Below are 24,091 nucleotides of genomic sequence, written 5' to 3'. Positions count from 1 at the left end.
CTGCAAGTGTTTACAGGTGGAGTTTAAGATACTAGCTTTTTCTTGTACAAAGTGCTAAGTGGCTTTGAACTTACCTGTTTAAGAAGAATGCCTCTTTGCAATGACAGGTCGTGACTAGCAGAATCCCTTAGCTTCATTTGTGCCATCTATTAAACATTCACAAACTGTGAGTTTGTGCACATTCTAGTGCACATTATAAGCCAGCTGAATACGTTAACTTTTCAAGGATGGTAAGTGATCCTTTTGGGCAGGTTTGCAGGGATAGTTGTATTCAGCAACTCTTTGCAGTAAATGTGCTCCTTATGCTTTTAGCTTGCATAACTGCTTGTAAATGAGCTGTCTGTTACAGTTGTTTCAACCTCTTCCAACCATAAACAGCAAAGCCACCCAAAGAACCCAAATGATAAGCACCGGAGCAAGAAATGTAAAGAACCTAAGCCAAGGGTGAAAAAATTGAAGTATCATCAATATATTCCACCTGATCAGAAAGGTGAGAAAAATGAGCCACAGATGGACTCCAACTATGCTCGTCTGCTACAACAGCAGCAACTGTTTTTGCAGCTGCAGATCCTGAGCCAACAGCAGCAACACTACAACTACCAGACAATTCTACCTGCACCGCTGAAGTATGTGAAGCATTGTTTGTGTCCTTTAAAGAAAAGATATATACATCAATTACAGATTTTAGTGCTTTAGAAGTAAACATGTTTTGCAAGCGTTAGAGAGACAGGTGGAACCCAAAAAAACTTAAACAGCAACGTGCATCACTGTGGGTATTATTTGCCTTATTTAACAAGGTGATGAGGTGGTTCTCTTGTTAAAACACTCCTGAAGTCTGGTAAGCCCTTAAATGGTCCTAGTTATTTTTGCATGCCATGGAAACAGAACCTCCTACCTGTCAGATGCATTTTTTCCAACCAGATGCGTATTTGAAACTCAAAAGCATTTATACAAAAGCAGGAAAGTTTTGGCACCATTTTCACTCAAATATGACATAGGCAAGCAGAGCAGAAGAGAAGCTCACAGACAATGGCTTTTACAAAGACACATACTATTGTTGTGTTTTTATTGTCTTTTTATATCAGTTTCACAGACCACATTCTTGCAGTTTACAAATAAGAAGAAAGAGTAATTTCAAATTAAATAAAATTTGTGTATTGTTTATAGCTTAATTTCTATTGCTTATGAGTTCCTCAGTGTTGAACTTTAGCACTTTTAACAGTGAGAAGTATATTTTCTGATTTATAGGTAGAAGTAGTCAGAAAAATAAATCTTTAAAGAATTACCAGCACGCTATAGCAGAATGAGAATTTGAGTATCTGCAGAGTTTCATTCTCTTTTCCTAGAAGTGCTTATAATGTAATATGCCACAGTCACACAACTCTAAATTCAAATTACTTTCAACTGTTGTTTTTTTTTTTTTAATGAGTTTTCACTGAGTTATTTTTCCTCAGCAAGGGAGGCTAGAAAGTTAGATGCCATCTGTGGTTATATTTGTAATTACCATGTATCCTAACATTTGGACTAGAGATGTTTCTGCCTGCTTACCCACGCTTCTTATGTTCCATTTACTGACATTTCAGAAACATTTCTTCATAAATCACTTGAACGAAATAAAAGAGCGGACTTATGGTACCTAGTGTAAATGATGGCATTTTAAAATTTTTTACTATTATTTAGAGATCCTTGTATGAGATTATTCTTATGAGTACAGCTGATAAAAATTGCATCACCTTCAGAGTAAACCGCCTTCACCTTGGTCCTTCATTACATGAACATTGGATGTGTATGTAAGGTTGATACATACACAATATTGGGGTTTTTTTTAATTGATGTCAAACAAGAAAGTAACTAGTGCCCTAGCTGATTATTAGTTTGTATAAACTGATTCTGCAGTCCATAGTATCCTTCAGGGATACCATGACAATAATAAAAACTATGAAGCATAAGTTAGTACACTTAACTGAGGAGAAAATAAAGTAGCAACATACTACTCTCTTATGGTTTCTTCTCTGTGCTATTACACTAAAAATATTTAGTAGTAATGTCTTACGTTAAATATGTATTTGTAAAAAAAAATTTGTTAATTAACTTGATAGACATGAGATTCAGAATCACAGCTTCTTAACTGAAAACACAATATATTTAACATTGACATTATTGTTCCCCTTTTTCTTATCACTTGAAGGCCACTGAGTGACAAACAGACTAACAACGGGAATACGCCACTGAATACTTTGAACAGCAGTACACCAACATCAGCCGCCAGCTCACCAAGACAGAATAATAATATTCCTAGCCGAAAACCAGGACCTCTACCTTCAAGCTTGGATGACTTGAAGGTAAAAAGAGGGATTTGTCCATTCCTGTACATCACTACAGGTCACAACTTGCAAACTGTTACTGTCAAGAATAAGCCCTGATACTATTTACCAGTGGAAACTGTACTTTTCTCTTAACTGTTAAGAATAAGGTTGTTGGAGTTTTCATACACAACTCTTCTGGACTTAAATTTTTTTTTTTACTTAGCCTCCTCACATTCGTATGTTCTAGAAATGGCACTTCTAAAAGAATTCGAAGAGGAAGAAGGATTTCAAAGAGAGTGTATATGTGCATAATTTGATACACTGGGTAAATTATAAAGTGGTGCACTTCATGTGAAGTTTTAGCCCAGGCAGGTTTAAACACTGGGCAGTAAGTTCCTCATGACAATTTTAGTATTTAAGCAGTATAAATTAAAAGATGCCCTAAAAATAACATACTCAGAGAGGTCACTGCTATAAGGCCAACACAGACATAACACTATTAAAACAGAGTAGAACTTCCTACCAGAATTCAATACATCATGTGAAAGTGAACACTAAATTTCATAAAAGCTTCTTGAAGTTATAAATAACTGTGTAAACTCTGTTTAAACTGTAATATGAAGGTGTTGCATAGGTTTTTCTTTCTTCAGAAATACATTCATGGGAATTAATTCCTGCTAAGGACCTAATGAAAATGAATCTGAAGAAGCTTGTGAGGGTTTAGGTTCAGATATTTTCAACAGCAACTACACGAATGTGCCAAACCTGAGTGGAAGAGCAGGGACACCCAGTGGGCAGTTTATTCATTCCTCCCTTCCTTTACCCCAAGGTGTTGGGTTTCTGAGGGATGGGAGTGAGTACTTTTTTTAGACTTGAAGGGATAAAAAAAGCGGTTTCAGAAGATCAAATTCTCAAGACAGTAATGTATTTTTGTCAGTAAAAGCCAATCTTTTAATATGAAATAAGTCTATAAAATGTAATTCAAACAAAGGTGGTTAAAATATGCTTTTCAAACTATAAGTTGTTAACTGCTAACTTTTAAAGATATTTAAGTTAATAGCTAATTTTGTGCTTTGCAGTGCTTAAAGCTGTTCACTTACCCGTTTCTGCATAATTTGTTGGTATTCCTGCTAATGTGGTAACAGTAACATAAGCCTTGTAACTTGCAGATCTGCTGGTGGTGGTTTTAACACTGAATCATCTGAATCAGTTCTGATAAGAATTCAGAAAGGCATTGTTGAAAAACAGAAAAACTGGAATGCAAGTGTAGAGGATACCAGACTGGGGGAAACAGCTGATAAACATAAAATTGCTGTGGTTCTTTGAAGTGTTATGCAAATGGGTTGCTGTGACTTTTCATCATTTCCAAATCATGAAGACCTATAATTTAAAATTCTAGACTGGCAAAGTACTGAAATATTACTGAGGTCACTACTTTTTATTATTTTAGAGGTGGTTGTAACATACATAGAGCCTAAACATTCTGCAGTTAGATGTATACCGTAAACAGAAGCCATTCATTGTGACTGTTCTTTTAAATTGTTATTTTGAAGCACAGAATTGAGTTACACTCAACGCATTTGCATTTCACTTTGTCTGGAAGTTTATTGGAAAATTGAGAACATTTTTCCATCAGAAATCAGATCAACTTTGCTTATACTTTTTATGTTTGTAAAAGAAACCATAGCTGTAACCGTTTAGTTTCTAGAGAGCGCTTTTTGTGTTTGATGGGTTTATTGAATCGTCCAACTGACCTGATAAAATTTCTCAGAAATACATCTGTCTTGATGGTGTAACAAAGGGGTTCAGCATGCTAGCGTTCATTTTATCTGCACTGCTACCATCGTTGACAGGTTTGCTTCAGAAGTTTTTAGCCCAGAATTGGAGCTGTATGTTTATTTTCCCATTTTAAGTATTTATGAAAAATCAGCATAACTTTGCTACTATTCATTGCACAGCAACTGAACACAACTAAGGTTTTGGCCACTTACTTAAACAGTGAAAGTAAGTAGCAGGTGATGGAAATTTGCTTATGGATCATGCATGCTGTCAGAACCCAGAGGTGTAATAACTAGCAAATATGCTGAAAAATACATACTTTTTTACTAAAATGTAATAAGGTAGAAAGTATATTAATAAGTTCTAAGTTTTTGTTTTTTTTTTTAAATGATCGTGCTTTATTTTATTTCAGGTAGCGGAGCTTAAAATGGAGTTGAAATTGAGGGGATTACCAGTGTCTGGAACAAAAACAGATCTTATTGAGCGTCTGAAACCCTATCAAGATCTTAATAACAATGGGGTTGCTACTAGTAGCTCTGTTACAGTAACCACTTCTACTGGGGCCACAGGTAACACTGGGGAAGTGACTGTGGCATTTCCTGTTGCAACACTAAATAAACCAGTGGCTAATACGATACCCAGCTTTCCTTCAGAAAACACATCTAGTGGACCTGGCTGCAAAGTAGTAAATAGCGAAAATATTAGCTCTCCTTTGCCTATATCTCCCTCTCCTTCAGAACAATCTAGTCTAAGCACAGATGATACTAGTATGGCAGATACTTTCACAGAAATGATGACCATGATGTCACCATCCCAGTTCTTAAGTACTTCACCACTAAAAGCAAATACAAGTGATGATAATCAGAGTCGCAGTAGTGGAAGCATCTCAACCATGGAGTTTGATGTAGCAGAAAAGGACCGCAAGCTTCAAGAAAAAGAAAAGCAGATTGAAGAGCTCAAAAGGAAACTGGAACAAGAGCAAAAACTTGTGGAAGTACTGAAAATGCAACTTGAGGTTGAAAAACGGGGACAACAGCACCAGTCTCAGAGTTCTGTTAACTCAGCTGCTTTGGAACAGAAGCAATTCAGTGCTGCTGTCAAAGATGAAAATGCTCTTACTGACTGCTCTAGTACAAGTCAGTCTGTACCTGTAGCTAGTCATTCTTTAGGACAATCAGTATATACTAGTGGCCAGAATCCCATTGCCAAAAAGGCGGTTGTTATCAAGCAGGAGATACCTGTGGCCAAAGCTGAACCTCAGAATGCCATTTCTCAATTTTATGTTAGTCCACAGAAGCAGCCGCAAACTGCAGTTGTTGCCCAACCTCAAGCTTTATTAACTACCCAAGGAACTGCACAGCTCCTCCTTCCATTATCTATCCAGGGACCGAATTCTACCACTGCAGTGCAGCTACCAGTCGGAAATATAAAGTTGCAGGTAAGGGTGTGTTTATTTTTCATCATGTAAACTGCATGGCACTATTTACATAATTTAGTATAAATAAGTAAATGTGCTGCTTGTAAGATTAACTTAAAAATCAGGCTTAGCCTGTTCCTGCTTTAGGGAAAAGAGTAGAAAAACTTGAGAGCAATCTCCTTTATAATTTCTAGTACTTGCTTTCTTTGCAACTTTTGTTCCCAGATACTCTTCCCTGAAAAGTAATTGTCTTACCAAGTCCTGCCTCCATGCGCAGTTGGTTTTGATTTCTATCAGCATATACCACCATTTTGTTAACTCTAAATTGTAATAGAGCTACAAATCCAGTCCTCTGTTTTGAGGTGTACCTGTTTGCAAAACGTTTGTTTGAACTTCCTTGTGTGGTGATGACTCATTATATTTAAAAACGCGAATGCTAGGTTGTAGAACTCCAGTGGAGTTATAAAAAGAAACCATGGCTACACAAATACTATTTCTAGGCTGATTATAGGTAATATCACAGTGAATAAATAGAGCATAAACCAAGATGGGTTATAAATGAAAAGGTATAAGAGTAATCTGACCAACCTGAAACAGTTTTACGTGTTGGTTTAAGGTGGAATTAAACATATACTTCCCAGTGGCATTATTGGGCCATAGCTAGATGAAATCCTCTGCCACCCACACGATAATTGTGCCAGCAAAGTATTCCTTCAGCTCCAGCGTGTACTTGGCTGTTGTGGGCCTAGGCTTTGATGCTAGCATGTGTGCCATCACATTTAGAATACTTACGAGGGCTGTAAAATTCTGATGGGGATGGGCCCCACAGCGTGCAGTGCAAGAGCTGTGCCTGGTAGCTATGCACCCAGACAGATCTCTGTCTAAACTGTTCTAAAATCTTGCTAGAATTCTGTAACAACCTTAAGCAGCTTGTTTTGGTATTTCACTTCACTGATACTGCAGAAAGTAACTATCAGCTAAAATTGTCTTTCCTGAGGTTAGACACGCTTCTTGCCTTTTAGTGACCATGTTTTTAATGGTCTTCTAAAAACCAACCTTTTTCTTGCATCATCAGTTTCCTCTTTCTGGTTACTTAGACCCAGTTCTTATAGTCCCTTCTTATAGTTCCTACTGGTTATGCTCTATCTCTTATTATTTTCATTGCTCTCCACTGGACCCTCTCCAGTTTGTCTTTATCTTTCTTAAACTCCATTGGCAAAATAAACACCACCTTTTATCTGGGAACTCACCAGTACCAAACAAAGTAAAAATTTAGTCTCCTATACACAGTTCATGCTTATCCTTCCCAGAATACATGCTACTGCTATTCTGCATAATCTATGCAATAGATTTTTACATTATGTCATTTACTGTGAGATATAAGTAATGCAAATATTTTATCTTATCCTTTAGGCTCAATCACAAGCTGGAATACAGAACCCATCACAAATACCTGCTCCTATTTCTTCCTCTGGCCTGGTCCAGACAGCACCTCAGATGCACACTCCACAATCAAAACAAAATACCATCATGCAGCATGCACTTGGTCAGACCCAACAAATCAGAAAGGTTTGTGGATAGCATTAAGATAAATAGTTGTGTAACCTAATTCTAGGCAGTGCTTTTAGAATCTTTTATGTGTCATCTGCATCATATATAAATGATCAAGTCACCTAACATCTCTGTACCATGTTCTTCTGTGATACAATGGGCTTGTAACTCATTCTCTTTCCAAAATTTTAGTCTATGCAGAACTTTATTTCCAGTTGGAAATAAATACATAAGGCTAAAGCCTTTTTATCTTAATGGTACTCTTATGGCACCACTCTTACTACTTTCTTCCTCATGCTTGGCACAAGCATGGAATACCAGGTATTCCAGTCAGTTTCTCTTATTTGCCATGGGCTCAAAATGGAAGAGTCTTGTAGGCAGTTCTTAAGAGAAAGCTTTTGCCTATGGCTTCTGAGATTTATTATTTTATAGGAGTTCCTTTTAGTTTTCCTACTTTCTTTGTTGATTTCATCCTTACTTGCGGAGAAAGCTACGGACTCAGATACTGGGGACTGCAACTCCAGTGACTCAAACCATATCTACGATATACCTCTTGCTGAGGAATGCAGGGAATGATTGAGAGAGAGATCCTTCTCTTCCTCTCTACCCAAAACACTCCGGTCTGAAATTTCCCATTCCAAAACAGATGTTCTTCTGCAGTGGATGCCCAGCTGTAAGTACCAATCCAGGCATGTTCACATGGTAACTGATATCAACCCATCAGCACCAGTCATCACAAAATAAAAGGCTTTCTCCTCCTTTGAGCCTCTCTATATAAGGCTGACCTCTATTATTAGGAACTGAGAGATTGGGTTTGGACCTTTATTGCTTCCTTATCAGTGCTATGGACTCCAAGGCTATCACTTAGGAGAACAAGGTTTTTTAGCCTGCCCCAAGGAAAGGATAATTCAGAAACAACTGAAATTTCAAGATGAGGAGGATAATTGTTATGCTATGTTATGTACTGGTTACAAAATATCTCAGCCTTCAACGTTTATATTTCGGTTTACAAAAGTGCATCATAAAACCCAGGTTGTGATGTGATTTGGTGCTTCTACCTGCGCCATGTTCTCTAATCGGCTTCTGCTAAGGCTCTTGTTCCAGATAAGAATTTATTTTACAAGATGTATGATTAAGCCCTGCCATTCTCTAGTCAGCTGGCTAATACAGGAACACAACTAAATGAGCATCATTGCTCTTCAGACTGCTTGTTCAATCTGTTTAGTTTCGTGGACATTAAGGTTATCCTACAGAAGTCAAAACTGACATGTATCCAAAACTCAGATTTCATCCAGCTCTCTGGGATTTGGTATGGGGCTAATTTTAGCTTGTTAATTCGACAGATCCCATATAGAAATTTTCCAGTCATCCTGAGGCATGTACTTGTTCCAGAGACTAGCAGTTTGCCTCCTTTGCTGTCTAGAAGTTCCTTGAAAGGATTGCAGGAGATAACCAAGAATTGTACCCTCTGGTCTTTTCCCCCTATTCAGATCAGTTGTCATGGAGACCACATAGTTCCCAGCAGCCTTTAGTCTGCATCTGGCTATCCTGGAGCTGAACAGCCTGCCTATCCTAGCTGTTTTCTCACACATCTACTGCCATCTTTTACATAGGAAACCAGGCAGCGTAATTGCACTGATTTTTACATCAGAATGTAAAATACTGATGTGATACAACAGATCAGGACAGTCTTCATGCATTCAGCATTAGATCCACCTGTCTGCTGTTTGCGTTTCATGAGGCTTGGATATTTCAGCAGGCAGACTGAGCTAATGAACTGTGAGTAACGCTACTTACTAATTTCACACTTTTTAATGAAGTTGGTCTTCCTAGTAGTCGATCACCGCCATGAATAGTTGTTTTCCAGAACCGGTTTCCCTTGGATCCATCTAGACTCTCTCGGGTAGCTCAGATTTGTATGCAAGCCAGCTGATTATTGCCTTTATTTTCCCCTACACACTTGAGGTGTCTCTCCACATCCTGGCTACCACATGGCCTTTGTTCTTCAATTCATTCAGTGATAAGGAGACGTCTCCACAGCCATTCACCTCAGTGGTAGACAGCTGGAAAGTACAACAGTTTTCACAGATGACCCCGGTAGCTAACAAAAACTGTATTAAACCCTGTAAAAGCAGACTTAATTTGGTATTCAGACTGTATTCCACAAAGCTTATCTGAGCTTTGTCTCCATCCCCGATCTAAGATCCGTCACACCTTTGTCATAAAAGTATCTGGGAGTGTTACTGAATTTAAAAGAACAGTCTTACCTGCTTACACATTCATAGCTCCTCTTCCTGTCCCTTTAACTTAAAAATATGAGAAGTAGTGTACTGCTTGGAATAATTTGCAATGAGTATATGGATTATTAGTTGAAGACATAAAAAATTTATATACCAGTAACCAAATTTACAGTTGACACCCAAGTTCATCAGTTGTATCTTTTGCCTCTCCCTCACTACTCATATAGATATTTGTAGTTAAAAGAAATTAGAATCATATGGCACAAACCAAACCATTCTGTCTTAAAACCGGCAGCACAGGACAAGTGTGGATACATATGCTAGTTTGTATCAGAACAGAAATAAGTTCATTTTATTAACTGTCCATGCATACTGCATTTAACTGTTTCATACTCTTCAGAATGTATTTCAGAAAAATTGTATTACACTTTCCTCATGCTTCCTGGAAAATTGCAGGAAAATATTTTTAGTTACCAGTGATGAATGAAAGCATGTTACAGCACAAAGTTTCTTTCAAAGAGTAATTGTTCTAGATTTACAAATTATTCCACTGAAGGGAAAAATCAGTACAAAAAACATTCCCTTAATAGGGAATTTAAGCAAGCAAGTATTTTTAAAAAAACTTTATTAATGTAATTTACCCAATGTTATTAATTTAAAAAAAAACAACACAACCTAAGACTGATATATTAATCCTTTACAGGTTTTTCCACCTACTACATCAAATACAGTATTCTCCTATCAGACTGCACCAGTTACAACACCTTCACAATCTTTTATTAATAAAACATCGAACTCTAACATTCACACTGGTGGTAATCAGGTTCCCTCTGTGCAGAATGGACCTGCTACTCCTAATAAGGTAAGGTTAGCCCAACAATGTTCCATAAAGTTCAGTTTTATGTTATTACTCTTAAATAACATACGACTATATACATACTGCATTTCAGTCAGGAAGAAGAATGTTTTGTAGATTTTAATAATGCATATACATATGTATGTGTAGGGAAGAGAGAAAAAAACTATTATTTCATCCCTCTGATTACCTATGCTATTGTTATTTGTGTAGATGTAGATTGGTACAACAAAACAGGATCATCTGTAGAACTTGATACATCTTGAATTCACTGTAACATACCATTCAGTCATTATTTTGTTATTTCATGCAGCCTGGCTCTCCATCTCAAGCCCAGACTTACATTGTTCAACAATCCCTCTTCAACAACACAGTATCCAAGACAAAAGATCCTCCTCGTTATGAAGAGGCCATAAAACAGACCCGCAATATCCAAACATCACACCGTGAGGTAGTTATTTTCTCCTGTTTAGTCTATTAAAAACATTTTTGTTTCCTTTAGAATTACAAAAGCCATTGCTTATTTTAGTTTTTTGTTTGGTGTCAAGATTTTCTAACATACTCTGTTTAACTACAGGACTCCTGTTTCACAATTCTTTTTATTAAAGCAACCGACATGCAAATAAGTCTTACAGTATCCAGCTGGTGATATATATAATTGGGATAATGCTGGTATTGCTACTTAACAATAACTAGCTTTCAACTGTCTTGTTTCAAGGATGTATGACACCCAAACTTCAGACTTAAAGAAAATATATTCATATTTTCCAAAGTGAGTAAACTTGAGAAGAACACGTATGAGTTCACTTAGGCAAACATATATACATAAGCATAGGTGCTTGCTTGAAAAGAGTCTATATTTAGTGAGCTTGATGAATAATCCTAGAGTGCTTTGTCAGTTTACCATGATACCCTCATGCTGGAGGAAAATTGCAAAGAAAACTAGTGAGCATCCCTAACCTCATGCGTTTCAGAGCTATCCCAAAAGATAAAACCTTGTAGCAACTTAGTATTGGTTGCCAGTTTTGTGGTGGCAGACATTTGGGCAAAAGCATGGGTATCTAATGCCATTTCCTATGTTTTTGGCATGTGTGAGACATCCTCACAGTGAAGGCACACAGGTCTTCTCACATGACTATGACTACCAGTTAGTGGGGTGCCTCCCCAGTGGCCTCTTTTCAGGAGCTAGATCTCCTGATGACAAATTACATCCCCTCTCCAGAGTATAGCCAATGTTTTAAAACACTTGTTTTAGTTTTGAGATCATCATAAAAGTCTCCGCTTTTTGTACACCATTTTTGAAAGAATGGGTTTGTGGGGGTTTTGTTACCATTTGCTTAAGATTCAGATATTCAGGAGACGGCTGTTAGAAACAAACAGTTCATGAAAGCTCCCCCCCCCTTAAAAAAAAAGAAAAGAACACAAATCTACAAATGGGAAAAACACAACAACATACCTAACAAAATGCATCTTATATGATGGCTGTTTGTGGGATATCTCTGAGAGAAAGCACTGCAGGGTACACCCCCCAAAGCCCTGCAGTTATTCCACATACTTACCCTGGTACAAAACAGGTAGTAATTCTCCTTCTTATCCCTAGTTTTCTACATCTCTCTTCTAGGTTGCCTTCATGAAATCTTTGTCTTGCTTTTCAGATTTTTTTTTTCCATATTCCTTTGTACTGAAACTGACCACAGGGATTACAAGTGTCTCTCCAACCTATTTCTCTGTTTTCTAGATTGACAGTTTCATATGAAGAATTTTAGTCTTGATCATAGGTTAGTACTTAGGTACTATTGAGATAAGGTAGGATCAATCAGCCTAGGAAAAAATACTACATGAAAAAGAATAACCCTTTTCTCATGCACTACAGCTTTCCAGTGCGCATAGTCAGCAGATGGATGATCTTTTTGATATTCTCATCAAGAGCGGAGGTAAGCTAATTGACATCTGTGTGATGTAGAGATTCAAAACCTGATAATAAAAACTCAGTGCTATAATTAAAGGAAAGAATTTGTCCAGGGAGAGGAGGTAGAAGCTATCCAGCATGGATGAAACTAGTATTTCTTTAATACTATTCTTTAATAGATAATTATTGCAAACTTTTAGAAAACATTTACCAAAACACATATAGTCAACCTGCTGTGGAACTTCTCGACTTGTAAATTAGCCCAGGCAGACCTTTGCAGTAATCCACACAGCATTCTAATGATTAAAGTAACTCCTTAGGTTAGCACAGATGTACTTTATTAACACTGGAAAAGTTGAGCAAGTTCATATAATGTATATTGAAATTATACAAAAAATAGAATCAGCTAAGAGTCAAAGCATGTTGCCACTAAACTTTCATGAAATATAACCGTGTATTAACAACTCTAATCATCAAAGATGCATTACTGGAAAAAGTATGTGTGAGCTACATAGAGACATTAATGAATAACAGCTTTCTATGGCAGTTAAAATAAGGGAGCTATCAGAAAGGAACTGAAGTAACTAGAGTAATACGGAAAGTAGCTTTGCAGTAAAAGGAGGCGGCTTTCACACATAATTAGGCTTTGTAGACTAAGAAGCCATTACAATACTGGGAAATGTTCTGGTGCCAACCAATTCAGTTAACTTAATGTTTTGTACTACTGTCACATAAGGATCTTGACAGCAGTGAATGACAGGACAGAAGGGACTGATTGTAGGCTATTAGAAGATTTTAGCCATATTCTAAACATCAAAGTATCTTCTGTTTTTTGAAGCAAATTGCAAAGTCAGCTGAAGAAAACGGAGTACACAGTGACAGGCTGAGATAAGTGACCTGTGCAGTGAATGACTCAAGCTAAATTAAAAAATGCTTTCAGTGCTTTTATTAAAATATTGCATGGGTAGTTCAAAGAAGTTCTACCTCTGGAACAGAGGATGAAGGAAACATTGGTATACTTAAATATTTGCTTTGAGTGTTACATTACTAAACCTACTTGATCTTGAAGGTAACAACGGCTCCATATTCATGAAGTTGCCATAAGAAAGCAAATGTTTCCTGATCATCTTAATGAAAAACTAAGTAAAGCATGCAGGGCTCTTGCACTTATGTAAGCGAGTGCTACACTGAAAAATGTTTAGTTTATTAATGTACTTCAAGAGAGTGAGAAGGTCTGTTTAGTAATGCTTTGCTTTTATTAAGCAATCATTTTAAGAGGTGCTCTTACAGGTTTTAAGGATGTAGTTTTTGCTTGGAAAACTGGTGCAAAATACATTGTCAGGTATATTTTCCTGGCAGAAACATCACCTGTGCTAGAAGATTTATTTGCATATTCTAGTCTGTCTAATCTTATTTTTGGACTCCATTCCATATAAGAATTAATTGGAACTTAGTTTTCTTTATTTCCTTTTATTGTTACTGCCGCTACCTTACATGGAATTTCTTGACAGAAGAGTAGTTTTAGATTCTAGAATCAGGAGTAAATCCTAATCATGTTAATTATCTCTTAGACTTTAACTTATAAAGGTGGAGAGAGTACTAAACAGGGATGGAACTGAAAATTCTCTAGATGAGGAAATGTGTTGGTTCCAAAATTATTCTAGTTAGGCAGAACTATAAGTGTGAAGGAGAAAAAGCTAACATCTAGGAAATTGTTCTTTTTTTAACAATAGAAATATTCTAATTGGCTGAAGAAATACTGAAAGCAGAACTCTGGAACTTGTTTTAAAATACTTGCTGTTCATAGAGTACCTGACATAGTCTGACATATGTAGTGCTTGTATTATCAGAACAGCAAAATGACTCTTACTCTGTTGAGTTCACTGTGGATGCAACCCAAAGTGGGCAAAAATGGGGTGGAAGTTGTAAGCCCGAGGATATATGTCACTATCTTTTCTGGATTCAATAGTAGGGTTTTTTTATTACAGAGATTTCCCTTCCAATAAAGGAGGAACCATCTCCCATTTCTAAAATGAGACCAGTAACAGCCAACATCACTACAATGCCAGTGAATACAGTGATATCCCGCCCACCACCACAAATCCAAATGGCCCCTCCTGCTGTGTCCTTAGAACCAACCACCAGCTTGTCGATAAGTTTGGAAAACCAACTTGAAGCCCTCTTGGATGGAACTTTACCATCAGGTAGTGAAATTCCTCAACTGACAAGCAGTAATGAGGACAGAGAGTCCTTCTCTTTAATTGAAGACCTCCAGAATGATCTTCTTAATCACTCCAGCATTTTAGATCACTCTCATTCACCCATGGAAACATCTGACCCACAGTTTACCACTAATAATTCTTGTCTGTCTCTTGACCTTCCCGATACAAATTTGGACAATATGGAATGGCTAGACATTACAATGCCCAGCTCCTCATCTGGACTTACTCCTCTCAGTTCTACCACCCCCAGCGTGTTTTCCACTGACTTTCTGGATCCACAAGATCTACAGCTGCACTGGGATTAAGCTACAGCCAATGAGAACAGGACCTGCAAGTCTCTTTACAGCAGAGGTCCATTATTATACCATTCTGATTGCAGTTAAGATAAATTAAGACAGTAATGTTTGGAAGAACAAATGCTTGAAGCTAATTCCTTATTGATTTTCAAGTTTACAACAGTGAATTACTTTATGCTCCTATCAGTAATGCAGATCAGGGCCCTCTGAAAGCTGTATTTCACAAGAAAGGATGATTGTACTTACTGATTAAAAGTACCCCAAGGTAAATGCATCACAAATATTTAAGAAAGCAATTATATCTCTGACTTTGTAATGCTTAAATGAGCAACACAACATGGCTAAACTTCGAGAAGAAAAAGTGAAATTTCAACTGTCTGTATTGACACAATGAGCAAATGTTTGGGGGAGGGTGAGGTATCACTGCACTTCATTGTTCCTGTGGATAGCCTGAGCCAAGTTCAACATGAATTGTGAGGGCAAAGGCAAGTAGAAGCACTGGCTGGTTCAGTGAAAATTCATATCTCTAGTCTCTTAATTTGTTCAAGTTGGTTTTTATATTTTGGTTTTGTGGTTTTTAAAACTCTTCCCCCATTCTTTAATCATGAGGGAAGAATTTAACTGCATCCAAAGGGATATTAAGTGTAACTGCAAGAAATCCACTGTAGCTATGCCAGGTAATATTGAGAACACTGAATTTTCTATAGCAATGCTCTGGATTTAATAGCTAGGTTTTAATGTGTATATCAGACAGTTATTTGTATAATCCTTTAACTTTGTATACCTTATTTTTGTGAACAGAGGGGAACAGTGGTCTTCAAACAAAACATTACTATAATGGAAACAATAATACCCTAATTTACTTTGTGTTTGAGGATATTTGTTAGATCATTGAAGCCAGTATCTCAGCTTATTAGAACAATTTGAGGAAGCAGAAAAGTTTAATTAGTGCTGTTGTGTACTCTGATCCTGCAAGCATCTATGCAAGAATAGTCCAAATGCCCTCAATAAAAGATGTTTGTAGGATCAGACCGAGTTGCAGGGAACAGTACTCACAGGACAACCACCATTTCTTAATGGATACTTTATCAAACAGCTTTGTCTACCACTACATAACATCAGGGAAGCTAAACAGAGAAGCTGCTCACTGAGAATCCTAACTAGCAGTATCAGGATATACTGTTTTGTGATAAGAAGGCATATTTCATACCTGAAGCAGATAATAGCAAAAATTAAGCTCTTACCTCACAGCACAGCACATGAAAATATTATTTTTTTAAAGCCCTTAGTTGCTTTTTCAGGGTCTATTATGAAAGCAGGTGGAAGAACAAACAAAAAAAATGCAAATAGAAGTAAAATACTTTTAAATTCTATGGTTTTCTCTCAGGTAATAGCTGTTAAATGTTGCCACAGATGACACAGGCTGATAATCAAACATAAAATTGGAATTATTTCTTATTAGGGAATTCCTAAATTAAGATAAAAGGAAACAGTCCCCTATTTCCTGATCAATGGAAACATGATATGTTTTCTAGTCTAAAAACTGATCTTATTGCAGAATTCCTTTCTTTACCACCAACCTTCAAAAATAAAGGTTTGTAGGAACTACTGAAAAAATGCCCTGAAGCTTTTGCTTTCTTCTTAGCGTAATGATAATTTATCAGAGAGTATCAAGAAATAATGAAAACAGAAAGTAGCTGTTAACTATTTAGCAACCTGTTACCATATTTAAAAAAAAAAAAACAGAAAAACACAACACAATCATGTTAACATAAAAAAATACTTTTGTCAGAAAATGTTGTGCAATTAACTGCAAATTTATGTCTCCAGATATACAATGCACTCTGGTTTAATAACATTACAGAATTCCATTGTCTTCAGATAAAATAGTGGATTATGTAATTGATTCAGTGTTTAAACTGGCATCATATCAGTTACCAGCACTTTAAATCATTACCTATCGTCTATAGTTTTACAGGCCAGGATTTACTTCAGTCTGAAACTAAGTACAGAAAAACAATCTATGGAGATTTTCACAACAGAAAGTGAAGTTGAAAGACATATTTCCTTATTCCTGCTTGCTGTGCCTACAATACTTGAGTACAATATTACATGTGGACTGTCTGCCTTAAATTTTGACGGTATAGGACTCTTTTTCCATTCCTTTTCATCATACTATCTTAGGAGCTAATACTCTGAGATACTAAGTGCCCTCAGCTGTTACGAGAATAAGAATTAAGGACTCTTGGTTTGATAGGAACAACTTTGAATGAAATTTAAGTGTTCTGCAGTACTGTCAATTTATGATGTGTGATACACCAGACAGCATACCACATATGTGTGGTTAGAGTTACCCCTTTTTGACCCTGCCTTCTAAATAAGAGGCAAGTAAATTAATTTTTAGAGGACAAATTAACCTAGAGCAACTGTACTGTTGTTTTTGATGTGCATGTAAATAGAGCTTAAAACTGGCAAAGACATTTTGCTACAAAACTTATCCTTATTGGCAGTGTAGAATGTTAACTAATCCATAGGAATCTATGTGCAGAAATAAACCTAAACGTGTTGTTATCAGTACAGTATAGCTTTCTACTCTAAAAGTCTATTTGCAAAAAAAAAAAAATATAATATTATTTAAAAAATTAAGGGATCATTTTAGTTCTTGAAATACAAATATTCTAGTGTAGGGAATGTGTGATTACTTTTTTGTACATTTCAGAATTGTGTATTAAACCTTATATATAATGGTTTGCTTTAGACTTTGTTCTGAAATGTGATATATTTGCCATAGTTATATACGCCTGTTATGGCAGAAATAGGTTTTGCTTAGACTTTTGTGCGTGCATGTTTTACATGACAATTTTTGTAGCGCAAATACAGTACATCTTAGAAATTTAATCATGACTGTGCAGTTTGACTGTACAGAACTGAATACTTCTCATTAAGAGAACAGTTGCAAAGGAATGCACTGGCACTAAATTTGCCATTTAATGGCTGCAGTATACTAACAGAACACATCTACCAAATGTGTTGTTAGTAGATCCTTCAGAGTAATTAAGAATACCATTTTATCAGCATGAAAATCAAAAGTTGGTGTTTACACTTCTAGACGTGCAGAGAACTCAGATGTATGTTTAATGTTGAAATCACGAGGAGTCACATCCTGCATTTAATACAGAAATGGTATTTCTTATGCACTTTTAGTGCCATTCAGCATTAGTTAAGGCAAGTAAGTTTACAGGCAAAATTTTGTTTAACATTAGAAAGAGTTTAAAAGTCATTGTTGTAAATTTAGCTGTTCTCTCTGAGAATAAAATGGATTTATGGCAGTTGTTCTCTACAGAAATTTAGAGTCTAATCCAGCAATGTGGGCTTGCGAATCAGACCTTTAAAAAGCTGAGGCCACAGCTTTTAGAAAGAATCACTACTTAATACTGAAATTTCTTTCCAAAGTATTTCTAAATTCACCAAGAGGAGTTATGTTCAAGGAAGCAGGTGATCAAAATAGAAGTTTCAATATCAAACTTATGTTATGTAATCTCAAACGCTCAGATGCCTGAAAAGTGTACGCACCATAATTAGAAACCAAGCACAAGCTGCTGAACTGTTTTCAAGGCAGAGAAAATGCAATCACAGAATACATTTAACTGGAAGGGCATTATGTAATCAAAACACAGTAAAGCTCACCGATGTGAACAACTATTATTTAGATGGCACCTTCAGTGCATTGTAAAATTAAAACAAATTCTGTTAAAACTGGAAAAAAAATTCTTCCACTTATCTCTGGTAAATGTTCTGTTGAACCTCTTTTTATTGTGGTCTATTAAATCGCCTTTTGACGACCTCTAGACCATACTACAGATGGTTTTTTTTATGTGAGATATGTGGAATGGAGTTGCATGTAGTATATATATGGCCAATAAGGAGCATCCATTAAAACCTAATCTCAAATATTTCTTTTATACCAGTTTGCTAGGAATAAATAAAAAGTGCAAAAAAGAGACACCTACATCGTTCTGTAGTGTCCAATACTGACTATAAAGACTTTTTAACTTAAAAAGTGCATAAATGGATTTGTAGAAATCTAGCCAAAAAAGCCATTCTAGCTACGAGAGCAAATTCTCAATAAAAAGCAGGGAATGGTTAATAACTATATAATCACACTATTTTTATAAAAAATACAGCTCAGATATTCAAAAGACAGCCTAAAATAAATTATAGTAATATAAAAATTTAAATAGGAACCAAAGCATTGCCATTTATATTGCCAAAGGAGGCACTTTGTATTTTGAAGCATAGGAAATTAAATCCCCCAAAGTATTATCCATACTTTTTTAAAAATTCAGGATGTAGATATTTTCAAAGCTGTTTTTGATGTTTAACAGAACAGACTTGGCTTTGTTGTTTGAGAAATTTGTATTAAGTAATAGCACAGGCTTTTTTCCAGATAGGACTTTTCTTCACAGTACTGCTTGCAGTAGAAATAATGCTAACCCTAGTAGGTGTTTCTCTTCTTATTTTCATAGTCATAATTATGTCTTAGCATCTCATTTTGTGAAAAGAAGACGACAGACACCTGTCTCTAGGGCCATCTTCATTTAAGCACTACTTTACTAAATGCAAATTATGGCAATCAGGGCGTCAGTTTATGTATTGCCTTTCTATAAGAAACCATGATGCCTTTGTATTTGCTGTTTGCACCCCTAAAATCAATTCCATGTTTGAATGCCATATGTTTTGCACATTGTACTGTATATATGTAATGCATACTGTATTTTTATATGTGTACTACATTTATCAAATATTTTGTACATAGTGGCAATATTGTAGCTACTGAGGAAATGTTTGATATTTCAGCATTTTTGCTAAGTGTCTCAAATAAAAGCGGAAAACTGTGTTCATTTGTCCATGCTTACTACTTAAAATTAAAAATACCGTTAATAATAATGAAGAAAAATTCTGACCATTAAAAGTTACAGAAACATTTGGCCTATGTTCTAAGTACCTTTTTCACAAAAAGGAGTAAGAATGAAATCTACACTTAGACAAACTCTAAAAGAATGATGATTTGTCTTCAAAATCAGAGACAAAATCTGTATGAATAGAGATTTCCTGAACTCACGAAGTTTAGGTTTGGGGGACTTTTTTTTTTTTTAAGCAATACTATTATATTCCTTTCTTTTTTATTCTTTTCTCAAAAAAAGGTAGGGTGACTTTCGATGTACTTCAAATGAAGTGGCTTCATGAAAATTATTTTAATCAATGACCTTTTTTACATAGCTCATAAGCCATACAGTCCTTATTTTGTAATTTGTCACTGTATTTTCATGATGCGCGGCTGCTGGGGGTCACCCCCCCCACACCTCATGTACTAACTAGTTCACTGAAAAAAAATCACTGTTTCTTTGGCTTAGCCCAATCTTAAAAACCTAAGCTTCCAAAAATACCTATCCTGCCATAATGCTTTTTAGAAGGAATGAACAGTTTGGAAGGGAATGCTTTTCCGAGGCTACCCAGAGAATAGCCACGTGTTAGCTGCACAAACCTAAGCAGCTCTGACTGTGTATTAACAACCACAGAGACATATTAAGTAACTTTGGGCATTCCCCGTTCATTTTTACAAGAGCAAAACATCTTATTTAAAAAGTCTCCTAGAGTCTAGCACAGAAGAGCACTTAAAGTTACATAATGCATGCATTGACCATGTACGACTGCACAGGAGTACTAGAGAGATCACTGAACAGGCACTAGTAGTTCAAACCCATCCCCATCAAAAAGAAAAATTGATCAAAACTTGAGATGCTGTGGCAAGACTTGGGAAAATATAGTATGATTCTATTATGTATCTTTGTCAATCAATCACAGACAGTAAAGTCTCTGGCAAAATTCTGTAAGGATAATCTCTTGGATTGGTCCACACCGTTTGCCGGTGGAGAGGGAAACAAACTGCAACACTGAAGACACATATAAAACCAACCGCAAGGGAGATAGGGAGCTCCTATACTGTTCTGATTCTTGGTGCCAGGGTGAAAAAGGAAGAAGGAAAAACCTAGAGTTTCGTCCTCACTCCAAGTAAGATCTTTTCAGGGAGGGAAGATGGGAAACTCAAAATACAGAATAAATGAGACATTACAGAGAGGTGCATGTCCCTGTTGTGAACCTCAAGCAAATCACTGCCCTGGAGCAGACTGGTGGAATGGTTCCACCGAGCTGCTCAGATAGGCCACATGGATGTGTGTCTTAGAAAGCTGTGCCTCTTCGATCAAGCAGGATTCTGAGTATTCCCCAGATAGTTTAACCTCATTTGTGAGTCAAATGCAACATTTTGTTCACTTATGCAAATGAACCTTTAAGGCCTCTCAGAGTGAAGTCAAAAACTATTAAAATACCATTGCAGATAACCAGGTGTATTTCGCCTTGCAATACAAACTTCTGCTCCTAATTCAGTTACATTGTCACAGATACAGAAATAATCCCCAAGTAAGTTTATACGGGCATTCTTATCAGCTACAAAATACTGCGATTCTTTTTTATACTTTATAATACTAGTCTTGAATTTAATAATAAAGGAAATAGCATTTGTATCACTTTTTTTCTGAATAGGAGCTACCTGTATTTCTCTAACAATAAAAAAGAATTTGTAAAAAACCCAAGTACGTACAAAGAATAAGGCTATTCTATGAGAAATTAAGGGATATTTCCCAACTATACTAAGACAAATAAAGGATTAGAAAATTATTTCTGATGAGACAAGATTGCGCTCACTTTCATCCATGATTTTCCTGAATTATTCCAAGGTTTTCAAGATATGCTGAGTTGTGGGATTTCATATTCTGCTCAGCTTGTGTTCTAGAACACCTCTATGCATTTCTCCAGGAGAACGAGCTGTTCAATATGCACAAGCTTCCTTTCATGATGAAGCTGCTTCATTTAAATATTTACTATTATACTTCCTCTTGTGGAGGCAGTCCCCATACCAGATCACCCACCTTTTCCTTATTACAGTTCTATGTTCTATGCTAATGACATCAGAACTCGCCCAAATACCTCAAAAACCCATAAAGTAGTAAGTAGTACCCATAAAACTGAACAAATTAAAACTTACTAATATGCCCTGTAAATTTCATAAAATACCTTCTCTTTATAAATTCTGTAACCATTCTAAAAGACTGTAGGCTATATATTGCACAAACTTACCTTCAGATAGCACACAGCAAACACAAATGTTGCAAAACAAGTGCAGCACTTTTTGACTATGCATTTGTACATTACAGAATTTCTAGTTAGAATATACGAGAGATAAAGCACTTGTTTTGGTGCCAACTGGCAATCTGGGATTTTGATTGCTTTACAAAGAGCAAGAAATATAAACACATAACCCTCCCTCCCAGCCTGTGCTCATATTAGTATTATGATGTAAACACCAAGACAAGAAGGATGATGAAGCTTGAGATTATGCTGAATGAACTTCTTCCACAACCTAAACCCTTGTTTTCAATAAAACCTAAATATATTAAACCATGTTCTACAAATGGCCACCATCACATTTGTCTTGACTCTGTACTATATTGAACGCTGTATACTCCTGCCTATTAGCTTGTTGTGTATTACACAAATGTTGCTGAAGAGTGACATACTACTTAGAATATTTATACTGTCTCAAGTCAGAGGTGTTTCTTTGATAGCAAAGAAGTCAACAGACATTTCCCCACACCCCATACTATATCCTATACCCCACTGAGACCTTCCTAAAAGAGAATCAAAGTAACAGAGTAGAGGAGCATCTGAGACACAACAGCTAGGGTTTTGGTTTTTTTTTTTCCTTTAAGTGTTTACCCATAAAATTATAGAGTGACTCTAAGAAGTATTGCCCTTCTCATAAAAAATTACCTGCAGACGAGTCTCCAGTCTTCTCTGCAGAACAAGGACTGCAGGGCCACTCTACCATAAAGCTGCATCATTCTTGAATCCCTCCGAGACAACAGCTGTTGATTAAAAGTTAAAATAGTGAACAGAAACGTTCCTTCATAAAACTAGGACAAGTTTATGCTTCAGTAATTGATAACTGAGGAGCATCCCAGCTACCCCATAGAAAGTCTTTATAAATTCAGTTATACAAATTCTGCATAAATATGACTGTTCCCCTGCATCTTCTGAGAAGAGTTAAAGAGATTTGTAGAAAAGCCTAGTTTTGTGCATTAAAACAGACATCAAAACTAACACCTTCATCTCACAAGAGTGAGGCTTAGGGAGGGAAGATAAAAACCTGGTGATCATTTTCTCCTTCCAACAAAATTTCTGACATTACCTTTTCAGCATTGGAGTCTTCTAAAGACCTTTCTTTAAGAAATTCATGTTATGTTTTAGAAAAGATATTGTCAGAAGAGAACGCTGTGTATGAAGGATTCAGCATGAAGAATAAGGGCCCTCACACAGAGCTCAATCAAGGATAATAACCAGCATAAAAGACACTTTCGAACAAAAGTATCCAGACGTCAAAAGAAACCACAGGCTGGCTGCTTCTTTCTTAAAAAGAAACAAATTTTAAAATAAAATTCATGTTTTGTTATAAAAACTATTGTTTTTACAAATCAGCTCACTACTAAACAGCACTTTGTTTTGATAGATAGCAACATTTTTTTCAGACACATTGAGGAAGTCAGACTCAGAGAATAGGCAACTTTTTTAAAACAAATCAAGTATTTCCTCTTAATCTACTCAGAAGATCTCTATGATTTCAAATTGAACTTTCAATCTCCCCATACAGTTAAGGGTGAACTTTAGCATTAGAAGTTGCTTTACCATTAAATACCATTTCTGCCACCAACCAAATACATTTATTAAAAATGTACTGTATTTGAAGAGCTACAAGTCATATGAATCCCATATATGACTCAAATAGTCCTCTCTGCTTCCTTCAGTCACAAAATTACTTCCCAGCTCACAAAGATACAAAAACACAAATAAAACAAACACAGACATGAGCTGCACCAGAACTCTGATGACAAGTTGCAACTGGCAATTATGGCACATAAAAGAGCATAATTTGTAATAAGCTGGTAGGCCAGAAACAGAAGGACATCAGTCGAACATGATTTATTAACATCTAACTCCTTCCTGCTGCCAGCTTGAGTACTCTTGAATACTAAGTACTTGAGTACTGCTTGAATACTAAGAGTAACTATTCTTCAGCCAGCTAAGATAACTGACCCTCTGAGGTCACTCCTTACCATAAAAGTTACAGGTGTGACAGCTGAGTGAGGCAATTTCCACTCCTACACACCACCACACTTTTGAAGTGCTGCAGTGATCACAATGATCAACACAGAAGCAGGATACAACAGTACTCTTCTGGCTTCCCAGCCGTCCATAGTCCAGATGAGGGCATGTCCTTTGAAGCCAGAGATGATCAAGACCAGCAGATAAACTCCAGAAAGCGTTCGGGTTGGCCAGGCCATCAGTTATGCCCATAGGGAGTGGAAAACGAATCACCTTTGGGATAGCTATCTCAGGGT

At 36.4% G+C, this 24,091-nt stretch overlaps 1 protein-coding gene across 1 annotated transcript in view; it reads left to right on the top strand.

The window, feature by feature from the left end:
- MKL2 (MKL/myocardin-like 2) overlaps window positions 1-14,800 on the top strand; it is a 57,124-nt gene extending 42,324 nt beyond the window's left edge. The window contains exons 8-15 of the mRNA XM_010291809.1: window positions 379-626; window positions 2,189-2,342; window positions 4,498-5,523; window positions 6,916-7,071; window positions 9,997-10,155; window positions 10,463-10,600; window positions 12,023-12,083; window positions 14,047-14,800. Of these exons, the coding sequence (XP_010290111.1) occupies window positions 379-626; window positions 2,189-2,342; window positions 4,498-5,523; window positions 6,916-7,071; window positions 9,997-10,155; window positions 10,463-10,600; window positions 12,023-12,083; window positions 14,047-14,585 (2,481 nt within the window). The 3' untranslated portion in view covers window positions 14,586-14,800. The remainder of the gene's footprint in view (window positions 1-378; window positions 627-2,188; window positions 2,343-4,497; window positions 5,524-6,915; window positions 7,072-9,996; window positions 10,156-10,462; window positions 10,601-12,022; window positions 12,084-14,046) is intronic.
- Window positions 14,801-24,091: the final 9,291 nt, after the last annotated feature.

This window comes from Phaethon lepturus, unplaced genomic scaffold (genome assembly GCF_000687285.1).
Source record: "Phaethon lepturus isolate BGI_N335 unplaced genomic scaffold, ASM68728v1 scaffold19717, whole genome shotgun sequence".
Taxonomy (NCBI): domain Eukaryota; kingdom Metazoa; phylum Chordata; class Aves; order Phaethontiformes; family Phaethontidae; genus Phaethon; species Phaethon lepturus.
Note: the sequence above shows the minus strand (reverse complement) of the source record. Positions and strands in the feature narration are given on the sequence as shown.